This window comes from Lutra lutra, chromosome 16 (assembly GCF_902655055.1).
Source record: "Lutra lutra chromosome 16, mLutLut1.2, whole genome shotgun sequence".
In the NCBI taxonomy this organism is placed as follows: Eukaryota; Metazoa; Chordata; class Mammalia; order Carnivora; family Mustelidae; genus Lutra; species Lutra lutra.
The window spans coordinates 60,987,340-61,006,891 of NC_062293.1; the positions used below are offsets into that span (position 1 = coordinate 60,987,340).

A 19,552-nucleotide genomic window follows, 5' to 3' on the forward strand; every position below is an offset into this window, starting at 1 on the left:
TAGACCCAGGTATATTTGCTGAACGGTTGGCACTTTATAACATGGTATATTCAGGTTCTGTAATTTATCTGTTGAGTGAAAATTATATGCCTAAAAGTTTTGATCAAAAAATTTTTTTTTTCCACAGAACTCAACAAAAATCCAGTGGAAGGCTTTTCAGCAGGTTTAATAGATGACAATGATCTTTACCGGTGGGAAGTCCTTATCATTGGTCCCCCTGACACACTTTAGTAAGTACCACGGAACAGACACTAAAGTAGCTCTCTTAATTAATTCAGATGGAAACTGCTTTGGCAAACTGAAGTGCAATTATTTTTTAAACAGGCAAAATGGCTGTGTTTAGGTGAAATCGTTTGTGCTAAATGATCATGTCTAGGGTTTTTGTGTTCTGCTTGAAATTCTAGTGTCTAAAACCTGTTGCTTTCTTAAATACATGACAGTTTCAAAAATTCAGATATTCCTAATACCTAGAATAAATTTATTACAGAAAAGCTATTTTTTAAGGTGAACGTATATATAAATAATGTATTTTTTGCTTGTTTCTTGGGTGTTGGGTGAATTTTGGCAGGATGGGGTTAGAAGGAAAGTCTTTATTGAAATGTTTCTGCCCTGCAAAGGGAACGTTGTCATTTCAAAGAGGTGTCCAGCTCGTTGTCAGTCTAATTAAAGCACAGTGTTACACCTGGGAGACTAGAACAGAACACGGTTTCGCACGGCATGTGTGCAGGCCGAGACTCTCAAGGTCATCACTTAGAGTGCTGCTTGAATCGGGTCCCCTGATGTTTACCTTCTCCCAGTTTGTAAGCATGATGGTCACAGCTAATCTCTTTGAATTCCCCCTCATTACCGATGCAGAGTGAGCCAGCAGGGTGCAGTGGAGTCCAAGAGCCAGAGGGAGAGGCGCAATGTCTTCAGCGTCCTGTCCCACGGTTTAGATTCAAAGGCCACAGCCTTACTTCCTGCTCTGGAGTTTTGCAGACTGACTGAAAGTTAGGAATAGTGTGTTCTAGAAGATGGGTCGTGCCCACCTGTGTTAGTGACTAGTGTAAGCTCCATATTGTTTCTGGAAGTGGCGGCATGGCACAGAATGCAGTGACCTTCTCACTCGCCACCGGGCCCCACAGCCGAGGGGCCGATGTGTAGCGGAGTTTCTCGGGGACTACACTTGCTCACTCTGCTCTGGTCCTCCTTGGCTCTAAGCAGGCAAGGATTCGGTTACGGTAGTTTCATCTTAGGTGTTCCGAGATGGGGAACCCTGCCCGCCACCCCCCTGCCCCCAATCAAACTTATCTGATGGAAAAGAAAATTCCGGCTACTTGGTACCAGGGCAGGCTGCCACGGGACATACAGGGCGAGCTGTGGTGTGGACTTTGGGTTTTCTGTCATCTGGAAGGTGATTCATGTTTTGTCATGATTGTTTCCAATCAGAATTTTTTTCTGATGTATTTCTCAGTGCCATGTTTGTATTGCTGATTGTTGAAAACTAAAATAACTCAATTTGGTCATTCCGTGTTGTTAGTTTGGGTACATAACAGTAGCCATTGAGAACTGTCTTTGAGGTATCCCCCCACAGCCTTAATGTAATTATTTGAAAGCAAATTTCTCACTAAATTTTGCACATAAAAACTGTGCAAATAACCTGGTTTATAAGCCTGGTGAAGTTCAGGTGTTCAAGCTAAACACATTGCGTGAAGGTTTATTTGGGAGACACAGTGACAGTCCAGTGACAGAATCTTGTTACCCCTGCTGTTGACAGGGGATAACGGGAGGAATTCTTCTGAACTGGTGACTGTCTGAGGGTTAGTTGGGCTTCTAGGCCGCGCTCCGTCTCTAAGGGCCTCCCAGAATTCTCATACTTTCTTGTGCCGTGGTGGCACATCTCCCCAGTGTTTAATGTGTACCTTCACCATCACCAAAGAGAACCACATTTCAGCACTCACTGTACTGACGGATAGTCCATTCTTTCTGCCAACTAAAAACTTATTTCTGGCCTTCAGTTTATCTTTACAAAGTGCCAGCTGCTGGTGTGAGATGTGGGTGGCAGAAGCCTTTTGTGGCGGGCCCTCTGGAGTGTGGGCTTCCCAAGGAGACAGCTGGCAGCCACTTGCACAGTCCTTCCGATGGGACTGCTGGGCGGGAGCTGAACTCCGTGCCACACACATGGTGAATGCCCTGTGAGTAATGAGGCCTTATGGCAGTTGACAGACGTTGTAACCGTCGTCCGGAATAACCTGGACATGATTCCTTCTTGTTAAGATCTCTGAAATCCAAGTGTGATGGAAGTTATGGAAATGGTTTTTCTGTTGTTGTTGTTGTTGTTTTTTAAAGATTTTTATTTATTGGACAGACAGAGATCACAAGTAGACAGAGAGGCAGGTAGAGAGGGAGGAGGAAGCAGGCTCCCTGCTGAGGAGAGAGCTGGATGCAGGGCTCCATCCCAGGACCCTGGGATCATGACCTGAGCTGAAGGCAGAGGCTTAACCCACTGAGCCACCCAGGCGCCCTGGGATTGTTTTTTTAAAGCTCTCAAAACAAGAGGTTTAAGATTTATTGTTTAATATTTACTGAGTCTAGGCCATCCCTTGGGCAATTTTCTACTTAGAATGGTTGAAAAATAGAGCATCACACCGGCACTTACACTGCTCATTCATCTTGCTCAGACGTTTTCTAGTGGTCTTTCATTGGACGCTGGGAGCGCGACCTGGGATCAGCTTGGTGTTGTCCCTGCCTGCAGAGAGCAGACACTTTCGTCACTGCGCAGTCACTTGACTGCTGATGGCCATGGCGGAGAGGGGCGCTAACTGGGGGTGTGGCAGGTTTGGGATGGATCAGCTCTGTGCCAGAGGAGGGTCCATCTGAAGTGGGAACTAAAGAGTTAGGAGGCTTTTGGCTGCAAGCAACACTTCTTCCTAGTGTGGTGTGTGTCATGTGCAGCGGAAGCTCTGCGGCTGACCGGCTCTTGCCTCCTGTGTGGCAGTCTTGCTCACTGCCACCCAGTAACTGGTGAGATGAATGACATGGCCGCAGTTGGGAGAGACCAGTTCTGCAGTGGAAAGGATTTGGAACTGGTAGCAGCGAGGTCAGAGTGAACCGGACAGGTGTTCTGGTAGAGGTGGGGAGACGTGGGGGCAGTGACCGAGCTGCAGCATTTCCCAGGGGAGTTCTGGGTCGTGGAGTTGCCAAGGAGTGAGGCGAGCACACAGAACGTCAGGAAATGAGTTTGGGCAGGGAGTGGAGGGCTACTCGAAGTTCATAAACACTGCTGAAGAGTTTGGGTCAGTCTTTGGTCCTGAGGACAGAGCACAACCGTTGAGAACAGGAGTCACCAGTTAGGGTTCTAGCATACAACCCAAGTACCCTAACTTTGGGATTATGGATTTCATTTTCCTTCACCTTACTTGCATTTTATTTCTGCAACAAAAATCTGCTCTTAACACTGTTATCCTCAAAGTTTGTCTCTAGTGAAAAAGATGGGCTGGGAGCTGGGGGTGCCTGTGGGGAGAGGAGGAGAGTGTGTGCTGAGAGGGGGACTCCCGAGGGGGGTGGATAAGGAGAGGAAAGTGTGTTTGGAAGTAAGCTCCCTGAAGGTGCCAGGAATCCAGTAATCCATGGTGTGCATTGGTTTAACAGGAAGGAAGTTACTGGTGTTCTGGTACTCTAGCGGTGTGGAGAGGGCGAGGCCGTGTTGCAGTTGGTGGGGGGGGGGGTCTTCTTGGCGTGGGCAGGTGTAACCCCAGGTGTAGACCCCAGGTGTAAATCAGTTAAAGCAAGTGTGGGCTTAGACGGAACCCAGACCCAGCTGATGAAGTCACCACTTAGTAGGCCATTTCTGTAGTGGTAGCAAGAATTACTCATGTGCAAACCTTCTTGGAAAGCTGTTGTGTCCTTTCTGGGGTGTCGTTAGCCTTCATGTAGTCACTAGAGGGCACTGTGCCCTCTTCCGTTCAGGTGATCAGGAACCTGGGTATTCCAGCATTCCTGGGACACGGAGCCTGGCCACGAGCGTGAGTGCAGCCGGTCCGTCTGTTGCTACATGGCGTTGAGGTTCGTGACTGCTCTGCCCAGCCATCCGCGGAGAATGGACTCCCTCGGCTGTCTGCCTGCGGAAGCCTAAATTGGTGTGCGTGCCCACTGCGTCCAGCCTGCTATGACCAGGCAGTTTCCACGGACCAGACATTTCGGGCAAGAGCAGCAGCACGTTTTCCAAGGAAGTTCAGGACACTCGGATACCACCACCTCAATATAAATTTCATAAAATCTTCGTGAATGGTGAATGCGCACCGTCTTCTATTGCTTTTTCTTCTCTGATCTCAATGGCCAGTCTGTTCGGGAAGTGTGGTTTCCTTCATCCCTCACCGCTGGCCAGGGTGTGGGAAACCGGAGAATATGAAGATTGTGCGCATTTCATTGTATTGCCCTTCCTTGAGTGCATGTAGAAATTGTAGAGTCGCTTCCCTAGACTGTGGGAATGCTATTACAGTCAAGAGTCCCTTTACAGTCGTGCTTCTGATGTGGGCGCACGGCCCCGCGCTGTCTGGTGGGCGCTGCTGCGCACACAGGCCACGGCGTTGACACCACGGCCTTCCCATTCGGGCTTCAGAACCTGGGCTGGGGGCTCTGTGCAGCTCCCCAACCCCATCACCTGTCTTAGCTGTGGGACTTTGAACGATGGCTTTGGCTGGGTCTTAGCAGTTTTGCGTTTAGGGCAGAAACCCTGTGCCAGGAAGGGTTAGGGGTGTTCGGTGTCCTGCAAGTAGTAGCAGAACGACTGGAAGCCATCAGACGCCTCACGAGTGTGGTGGTAAATGGAGAAACGTGCCAGATGAGGCGGACAAGAGACAGGGATCACCAGGAACGTTTCCACGAGAACAGTATGGAGCAGAAGTTCAGATGGCAGCATACGGCGTGGCATTGAAGTCGAGTAAATGCGGCGGAAGGGTGGGCTCTGGCAGAATGGAATGACAGAATCTGGTCTGGGTTAGATTTTTGCAGTTTAATATAAAAATAGCGAGGCTCGTGGAAGAAAGTTGAACCAGGCTTAGCTTTCTTGGTCTCTTCAAATGTGACCCTTTTTTGGTTTCATTGCTCTTTACCATCCTGCCAGTAGGTGTGCGATTCATACGTGTGATGAGGAGACTGTGTGTGTAACGGGCATATTTTCAGTTCCCAGATGCTTTGTCATAGGTTGTCATTTGACTCATCGCAGTGCCGTCTTTGCATGTTTGAAACGTAGTGACTGTGTGACACGTTAATGTTCGGATGACGGTGTCCCCGTCCTGGGGGTTCGCTCCCCTCTTCGCTGATTTAGCTCTTCATGGGCAGCTTGCTCCCGCAGGCCAGGACCCCAGAGCTCGGTTTCAGGGGAACAGGCAGGACGGCCCAGCTGAGAGAGAAGGAGCCCACCCATAGGAGAAAAACTGTAAGGAATAACGTGCTAGGTCCAGAGTGGGGAGGGTACTGCGGACAGAGGGAAAACCATGTGCTTTTACACCTTTTGAGATGCATCTCTTAAGAAAATTTGATGCTTTAAAGATTGAAGATAATTTAAGAGACCGAGGCGGTTTTTCATGATGGATTCCAGTCGGCTACTACAAGTGGGTCTGGCGGGCCAAGACGAGGGGGACCAAGGAAGGCAATTTCCTGCGAGGAGTAGCCTTCCCAGCGGATGAAGTGCGAGGGCCTGTGGGCGGCTCTCTTGAGGTCCTTTGACACAGATTCTTAGCTGTTTTCTGTGTTTGTGGCTTTTTTCCGCCACAGCCCGTAATCATAAGCATTCCACATCATGACTCGATGGAGACCACGGGTGTATGTCGTAGTGAGTAGAAACATGCATGCAGATGTCGTAAGCCAGACTGACCACCTGTGATAGCGCCTTGTTTTCTGCTGGATTTTTTTTTTTTTTTTTAAATTTCAAATTTGACAAAGATCACAAGTAGGCAGAGAGGCAGGCAGAGAGAGAGAGGGGGAAGCAGGCTCCCTGCTGAGCAGAGAGCCCGATGCGGGGCTCGATCTCAGGACCTGAGATCATGACCTGAGCCGAAGGCAGAGGCTTTAACCCACTGAGCCCCCAGGCGCCCCTCTACGGGATTTTTATTTGTAAAAAGGACTGGTTAGTGATTCACCCCCAGTTTGAAAATGGAGTCCACACAGTTAACAGTCCCTGGGCCTGTCAGGCATTAACCCACGTAGTCGGGGTAGCAGGGGTGACTGGTGGTGTGGTGTGTGCCTCTCAGAGCCTCTCCAGTAAGTCACTGTGTAAGTTACGAAATGGAGGCCATATGGCAGGCATAAAGTTTGTCCTTTTTCTTCCGTTTTACCCCTGGATATCTGTACCACATTCGGTCTTTCCTTTTTCCAGTACAAAAGGAAAAGATGTTCTTTTTCTTGGTGAGGCCCCTTGCTCCCCTTCTTTCCTCTTCTGATGGCTCAGTTCTGCTTTTTCTAGTGTCCCTAGTCCTTCTGCCAGCACCTTCCCATCTCCTTGTAAACAGATTAGGGTTTTTCCCCTCCTTTTTAAAGCCTTCCACTTGTGCTCTTTCCCCATCTAGTTACCCTGTTCCTTAAACTGTCAGACTTTTCAGATTGTCTTGCTCGTGATGCTTGTCCTTGACACCCCATTCTCTCGTTGACCCTCTGCGGCCTCCTGTTGCTTTTACCACGATTGTGTTACCACGATTACCCTGCGTGCTGGGAGCCCATTGGCTTTCCCTAGGTATTGAGAGGTATTTGGTATTAATGATCTGCCTCTCTGTTTTTAAGTCCCCCTCCCCCCAAATCCTTTATGCTCAGAAAAAGGCAATAAAAATTAATACTTGCTTGTGGTTAGAATTCTGTCTGTGTGGAAATGTACAAAGCAGAAAGGAAAAGATGCCCATAATCCTGCCTGCCAGAAGAAAACCACTGCTGTGTGCTGGGGTTGTGTCTGCAGGCGGTTTTTCTTTCTGTGTTGTGTAGGCGCACTCCCCCATTTTCCCTTTGTAAGGACAAATGGACTTACCCTATAGACACGCGGCTGTTTAAACATTTAGTACTAGATCACCCAGACCATTCCAGTGGCTGTCACTGGTATTTTGCTTGATACTTTCTTCTGCTACCAAAATTGTAAGTGCTCGAAACCAGGGTTCTCTAATGTCTTCTCTGTTTTATTATTTTACATAAAAGAGTTCCTCACACAGGTAGATAATCAGTGTTCTTTGTTCAGTGAATGAAAGCCATTCGAGGAGCCAGAATTGTCTTTCTCACTGATCCGAAACAAACACCCTTACATGGCCCCGCTCTGAAGGAGTGCACACGGAACAGTACGGGAACCGGGAGTGCAAATAGGTGCTGGAGTAAAGAAATGGAGGGGGTCAGTGTGGCGGGGGCACCACAGAGAGTTCAGACTGGGTAATCCAGTGAAGTCTCAAAAGGTAACGTTGAAGCTGAGTCTCTCTCTGTAAGATCTTACTCCTATGAGCCAGTGAGTGAACAGAGCAGGGGAGGAGCAGCGGGAGAGGGAGAAGCAGACTCCCTGCTAAGCAGGGAGCCTGACGTGGGGCTTGATCCCAGGACCCCGGAATCATGATCTGAGCCAAAGGCCGATGCTTAACCAACTCTGGGGAGCCACTCAGGCGCCCCAAAGCCGAGTTGTAAATGAGGACAAGGGGAGAAGGGTATTTCAGGCTTAGGAAATGGTTAGTACTGACATAACGCAGGAACTCAGTCATATGCCCCATGAGGCTGACTTGATCTCATTGGTGTTTGTTGTTGACACAGTATGACTCGTACTGCTTTGATAGTTCTTCAAGTACAGTTCCTAAGTGGCATTCACCTAAGACTGCACGAATATAGCAGTTACTGGCCATATGTGCTGTTAAATTACATAAAATTAAACATTCAAGGGCACCTGGGTGGTGCATTTGGTTGAGTGACTGGCTCTTGGTTTTGGCTCAGGTCATGATCTCAGGGTCATGAGATCAAGCCCCACACTGGGCTCTGTGCTCAGTGGGGAGTCTGCTTGAGATTCTCTCTCTCCCTCTTCCCCTTCCCTATATAAGCACTGTCTCTCTCTCGGTCTCAAATAAATAAATACATCTTTCTAAAAAATTAAAAATTGAGTTCCTCAGTTGCACCAGCCCTGTTTCAAGGGCCTGGAGGCTACCACCTTGGACAGTATGACTCGGGACGTCTTCGGTATGCAGAAAGCTGCATTGGACGGCACTGCTTTGGGAGGTCACTGGAATACAAACTCCTTGAGAAACTTTATACCTCGTTCACTGCTAGTGTCTGACGTGTAGAGGCTGAAGAAATACTTGTTAAATGATGAGATGAATAGATGAATGGATGAGTGGAAGGTCAGCATCTCTTTCCACACAGGGAACAAACAAAATGTGTGTAAGTTCTGAGTGAAAAAGAGCTTATTGTGCTTGAAGAACAGAGAAGACGGGCTGGAATGGGGGGAATGGTGGTGGTTGGAGGTCAGCAGGGAGAGCTGATGGGCAACGTTAAGCCTCTGGACTTTGATGTAAGTGCCATGGGATGTGATAAAGGTTGTTAGCACAGCAGTCATGTGACCTGATACGGACGCCGGTTTCCAGCCAACTGTTTCTTTCATTTTCCTGGCTGGGTGGGAGTCAGGTAAGGTAGCAGGTGTGAGTGTGTGAGTTGGCGATCTGCTTGAAATCCAGATTATTAATTCAGTTCATCTCTAGTGTCAGCACTTGCACCATGGCTTCATGTTTGTCTGATAATTGTCCTTTGATACGCGGGAACTTACAGGCAAGAATTTGTTTTTGTTTTTTTTCCAGTGAAGGTGGTGTTTTTAAGGCTCATCTCACTTTCCCAAAAGATTATCCCCTCCGGCCTCCTAAAATGAAATTCATTACAGAGATCTGGCATCCAAACGGTAAGTTTATCAAGTTTTACTTTTACGTTTGCTAATGTGGTGGCCTGTCACTGAGGTTTCCAAGGTCAGTAAGAAAGATGTAGTTCTCGGTGACGGTCACTGTGTTCATGACGCACATGGCCTTGTATTAGTTTGTTTAGAACAGCAGGAGGAATAGAGATCATATAAAAATACTTATTACTTCGTTTTCAACTCCTTTTGAGAATCCTGATGTTCCAAACTAGAGGCAAGTTACTGGGTGATACTTGACCCGAGTACAGCTCTTATAACTGAGATAATTTCCAAGGTCTTAGGTGACTCATTGGTATTACAGAGAGCATAGGAGTAACCACACCTGGTTTTAAAATTTATATTTCTCATCTTCACTCTGACTATGGGCAGCTCCTAACTTTTTTCCTAGACCAGCTGCTAAGCAGGGAACGCCCTGCCCACCTCGTCAGTGACTGGCAGGGTCAGATGAGATGCGCACTATGTGTTGGAAGCTCTGGAAAGCACCCAGTCCTGCTGTGCCTGAGATGTGGTGGCGCTGAATATTTTTGCCCAAAGACGTGTCCCCATTTAAAACCCACTTTACGAGCCAGAGGTTAGGCTGGGTCAATGTGTTGATGCGCATTCTCCCCAGACTTTGGCCTTGTTTTGTGTGCTGGAGCCCAGGTGTCTCCGCAGGCCGGGTGCGGCTGCTGGAGGAGCAGATGGGAGCCCGGGCGGCACGTGGCCGCTGGCCGTGGGGAAGGCTGCTGGGGCGGGGGACAGTGCCGGCGGCCTGGCTGCTCTGGCAGGAGAACAGCAGCTGACGCGGGGTGTGTGGTCGGGTCGAGGGGATGTTCACGCTTCAGGCCCCAGGGGAGCGGAGGCGAGCGGCCAGTGACAGAACAGCCGACCGCAGATAGGGTGGGCCGGGGCACCGCCGGCGGGGCGTCCTGCGGGCTGCTGCGGGGTCGCCGAGTCCGGAGCCGCGGCTCCTGTGAGGGCGGCCAGGCCGCCAAGGGGACGCTGCTGCCGCGTGACCGTCAGTCGTGACTGTCTCCTGAGGGGACCCGCCGCTGGGGAGCTGCGGCGAGCACCGTGGATGCCCGAACGCAGCGGCGTGGCGGGAAGGGAGGCTCGTTCTCCGACTCGGTGCCGGCAGGCGTGGGGCGGCCGTGAGGGCGGAGCGTGGCGCCGACAGCCCACCCGCTGCGGCCCTGCAGAACCGAGCACGACCTACCAGGTGACGCGGCCCCGGGCAGCGCCGCAGACACGCGCGGGGAAGCAGGTGTGGGCGGGACGCGCGGGTGTCGGCGGGGAAGCTCGAAGGCGCGGCTCCTGTGCCCGAGCGGCTTGGAGAAGCCACAGCGTTGGACACGCACCCACAGAGCGCCTGCCTGGAGCGGTCTCGGCAGCCGCGTTCCTGACAGCCCGCGGCGCGGACAGCGGGGCGTGTCGTCGCTTGAGGGGAACCCGCTCCCCTCAGCCGCACGTTTGCGAGGGCGAAGCCGTCGCTCGTGGAGCGGGTCCCAGGAGCCCAGCGGGGCGTGATGCCCGGGCAGGCCTGGAGCGAGGAGGTCGGGTCGTGCTGCCGCGGCTCAAGGAAGGGCGCGGGGTCCGGGCAGAGAGCGCTAACGCGAACACGCCTTCTCTCCGGCTGACGCGCCGTGGGGGTGGATCGCGGCGACGGTTCGCTGCTCTGTGAGCGCGCGAGACACCGGGTCGTGTGCCTCTGTCCCCGCGCGTGGCAGCTGGGAACGGGGTTCTGAGGTACGACTAGCCGACTAGCCGTGTGTGGCTTCCGTGTGCTCCGTTTCCTTTTCTTTTCTTTTTCGTTTTTTTTTTTTTTAAAGATTTTATTTATTTGGCAGAGAGATCACAAGCAGGCAGAGAGGCAGGCAGAGAGAGAGGAGGAAGCAGGCTCCCCGCGGAGCAGAGAGCCCGATGCGGGGCTAGATCCCAGGACCCTGAGATCATGACCTGAGCAGAAGGCGGAGGTTTCACTCACAGAGCCCCTGGGGACGCCGGAGTTCCCTCGAGGCCTCCTGGCCTGTCTGCTTCGTTGGGTGAACGTGAGGGTAGGGCCTTGGCAGTGACCCGCGTCAGGGTGACGGGCGCGTGTCTGAGGTTACCGTGCGCGGCACCCTCACCACCGCCTGGTCCCGTCAGGACAGCCCAGCAGAGGGGCCCGGGAACACTGTGACGGGAGAACAAGTTCTCTCCCACAAGAGAACTGGCGAGTGCTGCCGAGCGGGAGTGTCCCGGAGGCCGGACTAAGGACGGCAGCGCGTGAGGTCGGCCGCAGCCCGCCAAGAAGTGGTTGTGGAGGCTGAGGGCGCCATCCTTGCTGGGGTCCGTCCTTGTGACCCAGGAAGGGAGACGCGGCGAGCACCGCGGAGAGGGTTGTGCAGACCGTTTCCTGAGCAGTGGTGGCTCCTGGTAGGGGGGAAGCCAGTTTCCGGTGAGGTGACGAGAGAGAGGGAGAGAGGACACCGTGCCATGGGCATCTGGAGGGGCTGGGGTCCGCTGGTTTCTGTCATTTCCGATGCACAGCTTCGGGGGTTCCCTGGGAGGTACACGAGGTTTGCTGGTGGACGCGAGGCTGGTGGCCAGCTGCGTGCGGGGGCCGGGTTTAGAAGACGGGATGGAAACTCCCGACTCCGTGAGCAGAGTCGGCACTTGTGAGCGGCTTAAAAGAAACAGTATTAGCTATTTGCTGGGTGTTAGGGGCAAGAATGAGAAAATTAGAAAATTTCACAGGCACCCCGGCCTGAAGAGTAAAAGATAAATGTTGCAACTGAATGCACAGTAGGGCTGGCAAGTGAGCCTCGTGCCACCGAGGGCGGGGAGAAGACTGCTGTTGGGGCCTTAAAGTAGCGGCGGAAGTTCCGTGTGGAAAATTAAGGAAGCAGTTTGCCAAGAAAAATAGACATTTGAGTCTATAAATGAGTGAAGAATAAGAATGGACATTGCACCAGAGGAAATACGTGTATTTTCTATACTTAGAGAAATTTCACCCCCAAAAGCATTTAGAAAAACCAGATTATTTTTCACCTTTTTATTTAAAGACTCATTTATTTATTTTAGTGGGAGAGGGAGAGAATCTCCAGCAGAATGCCCACTGAGCCCAAAGCCCAACATGAGGCTCCATCTCACGACTCAGCTCATAACCTGAGCTGAAACCAAGAGTCGGATGCTTAATCCACTGAGCCACCCAGATGCCCCTCCCGTCCTTCACATTTTAAACTGTAATTTGGTAATAGGTCTGAAGCCTAAGAACCCTTTCATTTAAAAAAAATTACGTTTAAAATGAAAGGACTCAAGGTTAAACATTTTAAAGATGCTAGATTATGACAGTAATTTCCAATGAAGGAAAGTAGATCTTACATTGATTCTCTCTCTCTCTGATAGAGTTTCATAGAAACATTTAATACCGTGTTTTCAAAGAAAATGACTTGGAAAAAATCCTCTTTAAGTAAAGCGTGAGGAGGTTATCTAAAGAAGATGATAACAGCATTTCGTGTTGGACTTCTCAGTGTGCTCACAGCCTGTTAGTTTTCTTGCCTCTTGATCTAGTGACTGCATGCAGCAGATTTTACGGGGCGGGGGGGGGGGGGTTGGGAAGAGGAGCCCAGACGAGCCCACAGCGCATGGGGCTGTCACCATCTATGCTTGCATGCCCGAGTGCCCAGTACACACTCGGGAAGGGTTTTGTCGGGGAGCAGCAATGTGTGCAGACCCGGCTCGGCTTCCCCAGAGTTTTTAACAGCCAGGAAAGTGCCCAAGTCAGGAGATGAAAAATAACCTTGAGAATGATACACAGATCTGGGGCACCTGGGGGCTCAGCCGGCTGGAGGTCTGCTTTCAGCTCCGGTCATGCTTCCAGCATCCTGGGATGGAGCTCCGCAGGGAGTCTGCTTCTCCCTCTCCCTCTGCCTGCCTCTCCCCCTGCTTGTGCGCGCTCTCTCATTTGCTCTCTCTCTGCCAAATAATTACATAAAATGTTTTTAAAAAATCTGTTAGACTTTAGGTAGGAAGTTAGGAATGAAACAGATGTACATATTGCCATTGATTATTTATGGGATTTGGACATTTGATTGACTTTTTACACCAAAGTTTCTTTACTTTTTTGTCTTCTCTTACATTTTCTAAGGCAGCATACTTTATTTTACTATTATTTTGTATTTTGCAGTGGAGCAAACTTCACCATAAGAGATTTGTGCTGATTCTGGTAGTTTGAGCAATAAGGAGTGTTTGTGTGGTGAAAGTGAGCTGATGGAGTTGAAGCTCACCTTTGTTTTGACCAACAATTAATTTGTGACTTGGATTTTAAATCCTAGTTTTATGGAAAAAATGCCTCATGAATTTCATTTATGTTGATGTATTTTCACTGGCAATATGATATGTTCCTTTTGTAAATTTGAGTGTACTTCTTTCCCTGAAAGTGTAAGTTTGCCTTCCTGTGATTTGAAAAGTACATTATGAGGTTACTTGTCATTGTTTTCTTAGGAGAGTCTCTGGATGTTTGACTCTCACCCATTTAGGTCCGTGAGTTAGTGGGGAGTCTAGGCCGTTGTTACACAGAGACTCGGTTCTGGTGTTTGGATGGTGCACTTTATGTACAAAGAGCAGGTTCGTTGTCTTCACTGCATGTAAATGCTAGATTCTGTCGGTGGGCCGGCTGTCTCCGAGTCCTGCACAAGTGGGGAAGACCATGTCTGTGTCTGTTGGCTCCGACCCGTGCGTCCTGTTTGGTAAAACCTGCGGTCTTCCTGAAAGGTGAACAGGTTCCATTTCAGAAATTGTCTTCTGTATATATTCAGTGTTTTATAAAGGACGGTGGGAGCCAGGGCCATGTTTGTAATAGGTACTTTATGTGTAACCATGTTATTTTAAATACTTTTTTTTGTTTTGTTATTTTAAATACTTTAAACAGGACTCTTACTCTCTAATTTTGCAGTTGATAAAAATGGTGATGTATGCATTTCCATTCTTCATGAGCCCGGGGAAGATAAATACGGTTATGAAAAGCCAGAGGAACGCTGGCTCCCTATTCACACTGTGGAAACCATCATGATTAGTGTCATTTCAATGCTGGCAGACCCTAACGGAGACTCACCTGCTAACGTTGATGCTGCGGTAAGGTGGTCACACCCGAATCTCCCCTCCCCTTCCCCTACACTTGATGACGACTGTGTGTGTGTGTGTGTGTGTGTGTGTGTCTGTCTGTCTGTCTGCAGATCGATTTATATACAGTTAAGTTTCTCCTCAATCTGCACAAAAATAGTTACAGATGTAACTGAGCTTTACCCCTAAATACTCGAACCTCATCTTCTAGGAGTGAGGAACCTGTCTTTCATAGCTATAAACACTCTTCCCCTGAGATTCACCGGTTGTGATGTTGTTTTCCCCTAACCTGTTTGACGAGTCTGTCGATGCCCTAGCTCTCCACGTGTACGTACTTCCGTGGCCTCTCCTGAGAGCATGGGCATCCTTCCTTGTAACCTCAGCACAAGTCTGCCTCCAATAATACTGTCCCATGCACGGGTGTGTGCTCCAGTATTGTTCCTCATACCTGGTTTTTTTTCTTTTTTCTTTTTTTTTTTTTTTTAATCCAGAATCTGGGAAACCCACATTTCATTTTATTTTGTGTTCATGTAGGTTTTTTTGTTTGTTTGTTTGTTTTTTTAAGATTTTACTTATTTGACAGAGAGATCACAAGTAGGCAGAGAGGCAGGCAGAGAGAGAGGAGGAAGCAGGCTCCCCACTGAGCAGAGAGCCCGACTCGGGGCTGGATCCCAGGACCCTGAGATCCCCACCTGAGCCAAAGACCCACTGAGCCACCCAGGTGCCCCTTGTGTTCATGTTTTATTAGTCTCCTTTTCTCTGAATAGTCTAGTGTCTCAGCCTTCTCTTCTTTGAAAAGCTTTTCATTCTAATTCTCATTCTTAGAACTTTCGTTAGTATGTATCAAAGCCAGGAGATGAAATTCACTTTGCTGCTTGCCTAACAGTTACGTGGGTGAGTAACCCTGGGGTGAGGTCGTATTTAGTCTATGTGGGAAAACATTAGTTCGATAAACTCTTTTTAAATGTATGCCTTTGATTTTTAATTTAGTGACCAAATTGAAGTGAAAAATTGACAGAAAGCCATCCTAGCCTCTTATTTAGTGGAATGTCCGTCTGATCACTGTCAGAGACGTGTGAGGAAGGAGGAATCCTGGGGAATCATTTTGAGTGAGAACTGATTTTTGTTCACTTTGATTCGTGCTCAGCTATAACTCTTTGCAGTAAGATCAGAACTGACAAACTGTATCTTAATCTTCATGAAGGTTAAAGTTAAGGATAAATTCAGAGCAAGTATCTGAGGAATGACTGGAGAAGTCACTCCGTCTACCAAGCAGTTGGGTCCTGGAACCATAGGCCTCCTGAGGAAGGGCCATCCTGGCCTGATGCGGTGTGAAACTGAGCCGTGCAGACAGGACTCAGATCTGCACCCCATGGGCCGTGCAGTGCCGGTTGTTGCTAGAAAGCCATCGCCGCCCTTGCTGGCATAACCAGTCAGTTGTCTCCTAATTAAGTCACGGTTTCATTTACCTTTCATGCTTGCATTGTACACCTTGCCATATTTTCATAGGTTTTCTGTTTGCTTTTCTGACCTCTCAGTCAGCGAAAGCTACTCCAGGAAACCCGCATTTTTCTTGGCGCTCCCTTTCCTGGACCTCCTCCATCCGTGGGCTCCGAGTTAGGTTGGCTCAGCTGCTGCGCAGCTGCCTTCCTTGGACTTGCCCTTCCTGCTCTTCTGTTTCCTGGATCCCAGTTCCTTTTTCTGGGTTGACTTCTTCCTGTTTTTGTACCTCCTCTGAGAGTCGTGCTTCAGGAAGGCTGGGTGGGAATGAAGACCTGAGTCCTTACCTGTCTGGAAGGGCTTATCCTGCCCTTACCCTTAAGTGACAGTTTGTAGAATTCTAGAGGAGGAATGCAAATTTCTACAGAATTCATCTTTTCACATTTATTGTTGCTGACAAGGAAGTGGTTGCGTGGCTGACTCTTCTGCATTTATGGGTGACCTTTCCTTTCTTCCTCTGTTTTCCCTGTTCCCTTCAGATTCTTTTCTGATTCTTGGTCTTCGGAATTTCGTGTTGTGTAGAGTTTAAGATTTTTTCATTCCTGTACAGTATCCCCCCTTCTTTGTGAGGGGTGTGTTCTGAGACCCCTGGCGGATGCCTGAAAGCAGTGATGAGTACCAAACCCTATCTGCATTAGGATTTCTCCTATAGGTACATACACACGATGAAGTCTAGTTTATGAGTTGGGCTCAGTGAGAGGTTTACAGCCGTAACTGGTAATGAAATAGGGCAGTTAGGATGGTGCACTGTGATGAAAGTCGTGGGACCGTGGGGCTCTCAGTACCTTGGTGTCCTGCGTGCGCCCTACCTGTGAGGGTGTGACGGGGTCACGTGCCTGCGGGGCGAGCGACTCAGCCGGCAATGCGGTCTGAGGCTGCTGTTGACCTGCTGTTACGTCCGATGGGGGACTGTCTGCTCCCGGACAGTCCGGGGTTGGCCAGGAGACAGCTGAGTCCACAGGGGGCATAGCTGCGGCTGGGTGGTGGGGGCCCTCCTGGGGTCAGCGTGTACTCGCAGGGTTTCAGCTCGCGTGCAGCGTTCTCTCCTCTTGTTTTTCATCAAGTTCTTACTGGAGTAAGTTCTCGCTGCTTCTCTGGTGCACAGCTGCTGTCTGCACGGACTCTTGTGTTCGGGTTCACCTCCGTGGCTGGTGACTCTAGTCCTTGGTGGATGCTCATTTTGGCACTGTTACTCTTAATTTGAAGTAGCTTGTTCTTTTCTGCATTGAGTATCTTTTTCATTGAATCTTGTCGCTGTTTGACGAAGTTAATAGGTCTATCTCGTGAGAGTTCTGATTAAAATTTTCAAAGTTAAATTCTGGTCATTCTCTGAGGCCAGTGTTTTCTTTTGTGTTTCTTTTGTATTTTGAAGACTGCGCCAGAACTCGAGGGCTTTCCGCACAGTGCCATGTGCGTGACCCCAGACGACTGGACACACAGGTCCAGGAGAGCACGTGCACGCGCAGAGTGCCTGCTCGGCTCAGGTGTGAGGGCCCCAGCCCACCTGAGCCCCAGGCTGAGAGGCAGTTCCATCCTCTGCTCCCCACTAGTGGCCCTGTGCCGAGAGCTCTTCATATATGTGCGCGTCTGTGCATTGTAACGGTCGTCACGGTTTCAGGAGAGTGTTAGGCTTTTGGATGTAGGTGGGAGGAAAACGCCAAACTGTTGAGCTGGGGCCTGTGTCCAGTCCTGCATCTCAGTGATGGTCTAAACTCTGCCTGCTGCTCAGTCGGCCCTGCCCCTCCTTGCTCTGGTTCCACAGAGACCTCTGTACTCTGCTGCATGCTTCATGCCTCTGCCGTCTGCTTTTGGTCTTCCGGAAGAAATTTCGCCTTTCGTGTAGGCTCTAATTTCTGGAGCCTCCGGAGGGAGCCCGCAGCCCTTCCCGGGGTCTGAAGAGCTAACGTGTAAGGCGCGACCGCCTTTTCCAGTAATGAGAACGGTCTGTGTTCTTCATGGAGTTCGTTCTTTAGGGGAATCGTGCCTGCACAGGTGACTTGCGTGAGTGATTTCTGTTCTTACGTCACAGGAGAGTCTGGCAAAAGTATTTGACTGTTTTTTCCGACTTAATCAGCTTTTCAGCGTTTTAAAAATGTGCATGTTGCCAAAGTGATACATTCAAAATTAAAACTAGTATTTGAGATTTTAAGAAGAGCTTGGATAAGGTCACTTCATGTTACTTTTGTATCTACAGAAAGAATGGAGGGAAGACAGAAATGGAGAATTCAAAAGGAAAGTTGCCCGCTGTGTAAGAAAAAGCCAAGAGACTGCTTTCGAGTGACATTTGTTCAACAGCTATAATTTCATTATTTCAGGGTGAGTTCATTTTAAAGTCCTACTCTTTACCTTATGATAAATGGCATATGCATTTTTTGGGAATTGTGTGAGTTGGATATTTGAATTGCCTGATTTCACTAGCTTCATTTTTTAGTGGGAGTGTCCAGTGGTCTGTTGTTTTTAAGGATGATAAGAATTTTCATTTCTTAATTTTTTTTTAAAGGAAGATCGTATTTTGTAATGAACTGGCAAGACCATTAAACATCTATCTTCCATGTTTTCTTAATTTCTTTTTAAGCTTTTATTCATTTATTTGAGAGACAGGCAGAGAGAGAGAGAGAGAACAAGTGAGCACAGAGGCAGAGGGAGAAGCAGACTCCCCGTTGAGCAGGGAGACCGATGGGGGACTTGATCCCAGGACCGTGGGATCATGACCTGAGCCAAAAGCAGATGCTTAACTGACTGAGCCACCCAGACACCGCTACTTTCCGTGTTTTCGTTGGTCTTTATCTCCCTGTTTATTACTACTAGGGCCAGTAAGACAGTTCTCTCTCGTGTCGTACACTCTCTCGGGTTGTACACCATGTCTGGAGGCTTTTATTGCGCCCAGTAGGGAGTCCAGGATAGATGGGGACACGGTGGGGACCGCTGACCAAATGTGTGACATTTTAGTTATTTGGTTTCTTTTCTTCCTTTTTTTCTTTTTTTTTTTTAAATGTTGGGGTGATAAAATTATTTAGGACTTGTAAAGGATCACGAGTCATCCTGGACTTGCCACCTGTTTTACCCCGCGCTCCCCTCTGCCCCAGCCTCCTCTCCCACGCCCAGTTCTGGGCTTACCACGGTTTTCTGCTGTCCCTTCATCCGGTTGGTCCGTCCTAAAGAGCGTGCCCTTGGCCTCTGAACGCTGTGTGTGGAGCTGCCGTGTGCGCTGCTCCGGGACTCGTCCTGTCACTGGCCTATGTTGAGTCTGGTTGTACCATCTGTTGTCACTGTCACGTGAGACCTCAGTCGCTGAGTCACGTCTTGCCCTTGCTGCTGACTGCAGTTGTCTTCTGGTGTGGGGAGAGGTCTCAGCCGCGTGTCTGCTTTGTGTCCCTGCCAGAGCGGGCGTGGCCAGCTTGTTTCTTGGTGCACATTTGTGAGGAGAGCTCTCTGGCTGTGTGCATGGGAGTGGGGTTACTGAGTTGGGGTCTGTGCATGTCACTTTGAGTGGATAACGCCAAGTTGTCACCAGAGTTCTGCATCTATTTTCACTCCTTTGCACAAGGATAAGGTTTCCATTTACTCCAGAGCCGCCCCTGCATTCTCTGAAGTTTTCCATCTGGAAGCGGGTGGGCGAGCCCTTGCTCTGACGGGTGTGGCCGGCGCTGCTGACAGTCATTTCATGTGTTTGGCTGTTTGTGAAATTCCTGTTCTTTGGGCTGTTCTGTTAGCTCTGGACTTGTCCCCTGGTCAGTTCCCTTTCTTTGTGGACCCTCCGGATGAACAGATTTTTTGAGAGAGAGTGTGTGTGTGCACGGAAGCCAGCGGAGGGGCAGAGGAAGAGGGGGACAGAATCTCAAGCAGATGGCACTGGGCACGGAGCCCAATACAAGGCTCATCATGACCCCAAGCTCATGACCTGAGCCGATGTCCAGAAGCGCGCTCAACCGAGCCACCCAGACGCCCCGATGAACAGAGATTCTTAATCTTAATGCAGCAGCATTAGACCTCTCGGGCATGGAGCTAGGTTTTGTGTTCTAGCTTCTTCTCTGACACCAGAAGACTTGCGTTGCATCTTGTCTAGTGAAGGTT

At 49.5% G+C, this 19,552-nt stretch overlaps 1 protein-coding gene across 1 annotated transcript in view; it reads left to right on the forward strand.

Annotated features, from left to right (window-relative positions):
* The window catches only part of UBE2G1 (ubiquitin conjugating enzyme E2 G1), a 102,273-nt gene that overhangs the window by 71,594 nt on the left and 11,127 nt on the right, over nucleotides 1-19,552 (forward strand). The window contains 4 exon segments of the mRNA XM_047706054.1: nucleotides 128-230; nucleotides 8,787-8,884; nucleotides 13,812-13,990; nucleotides 17,673-17,794. Of these exon segments, the coding sequence (XP_047562010.1) occupies nucleotides 128-230; nucleotides 8,787-8,884; nucleotides 13,812-13,990; nucleotides 17,673-17,759 (467 nt within the window). The 3' untranslated portion in view covers nucleotides 17,760-17,794.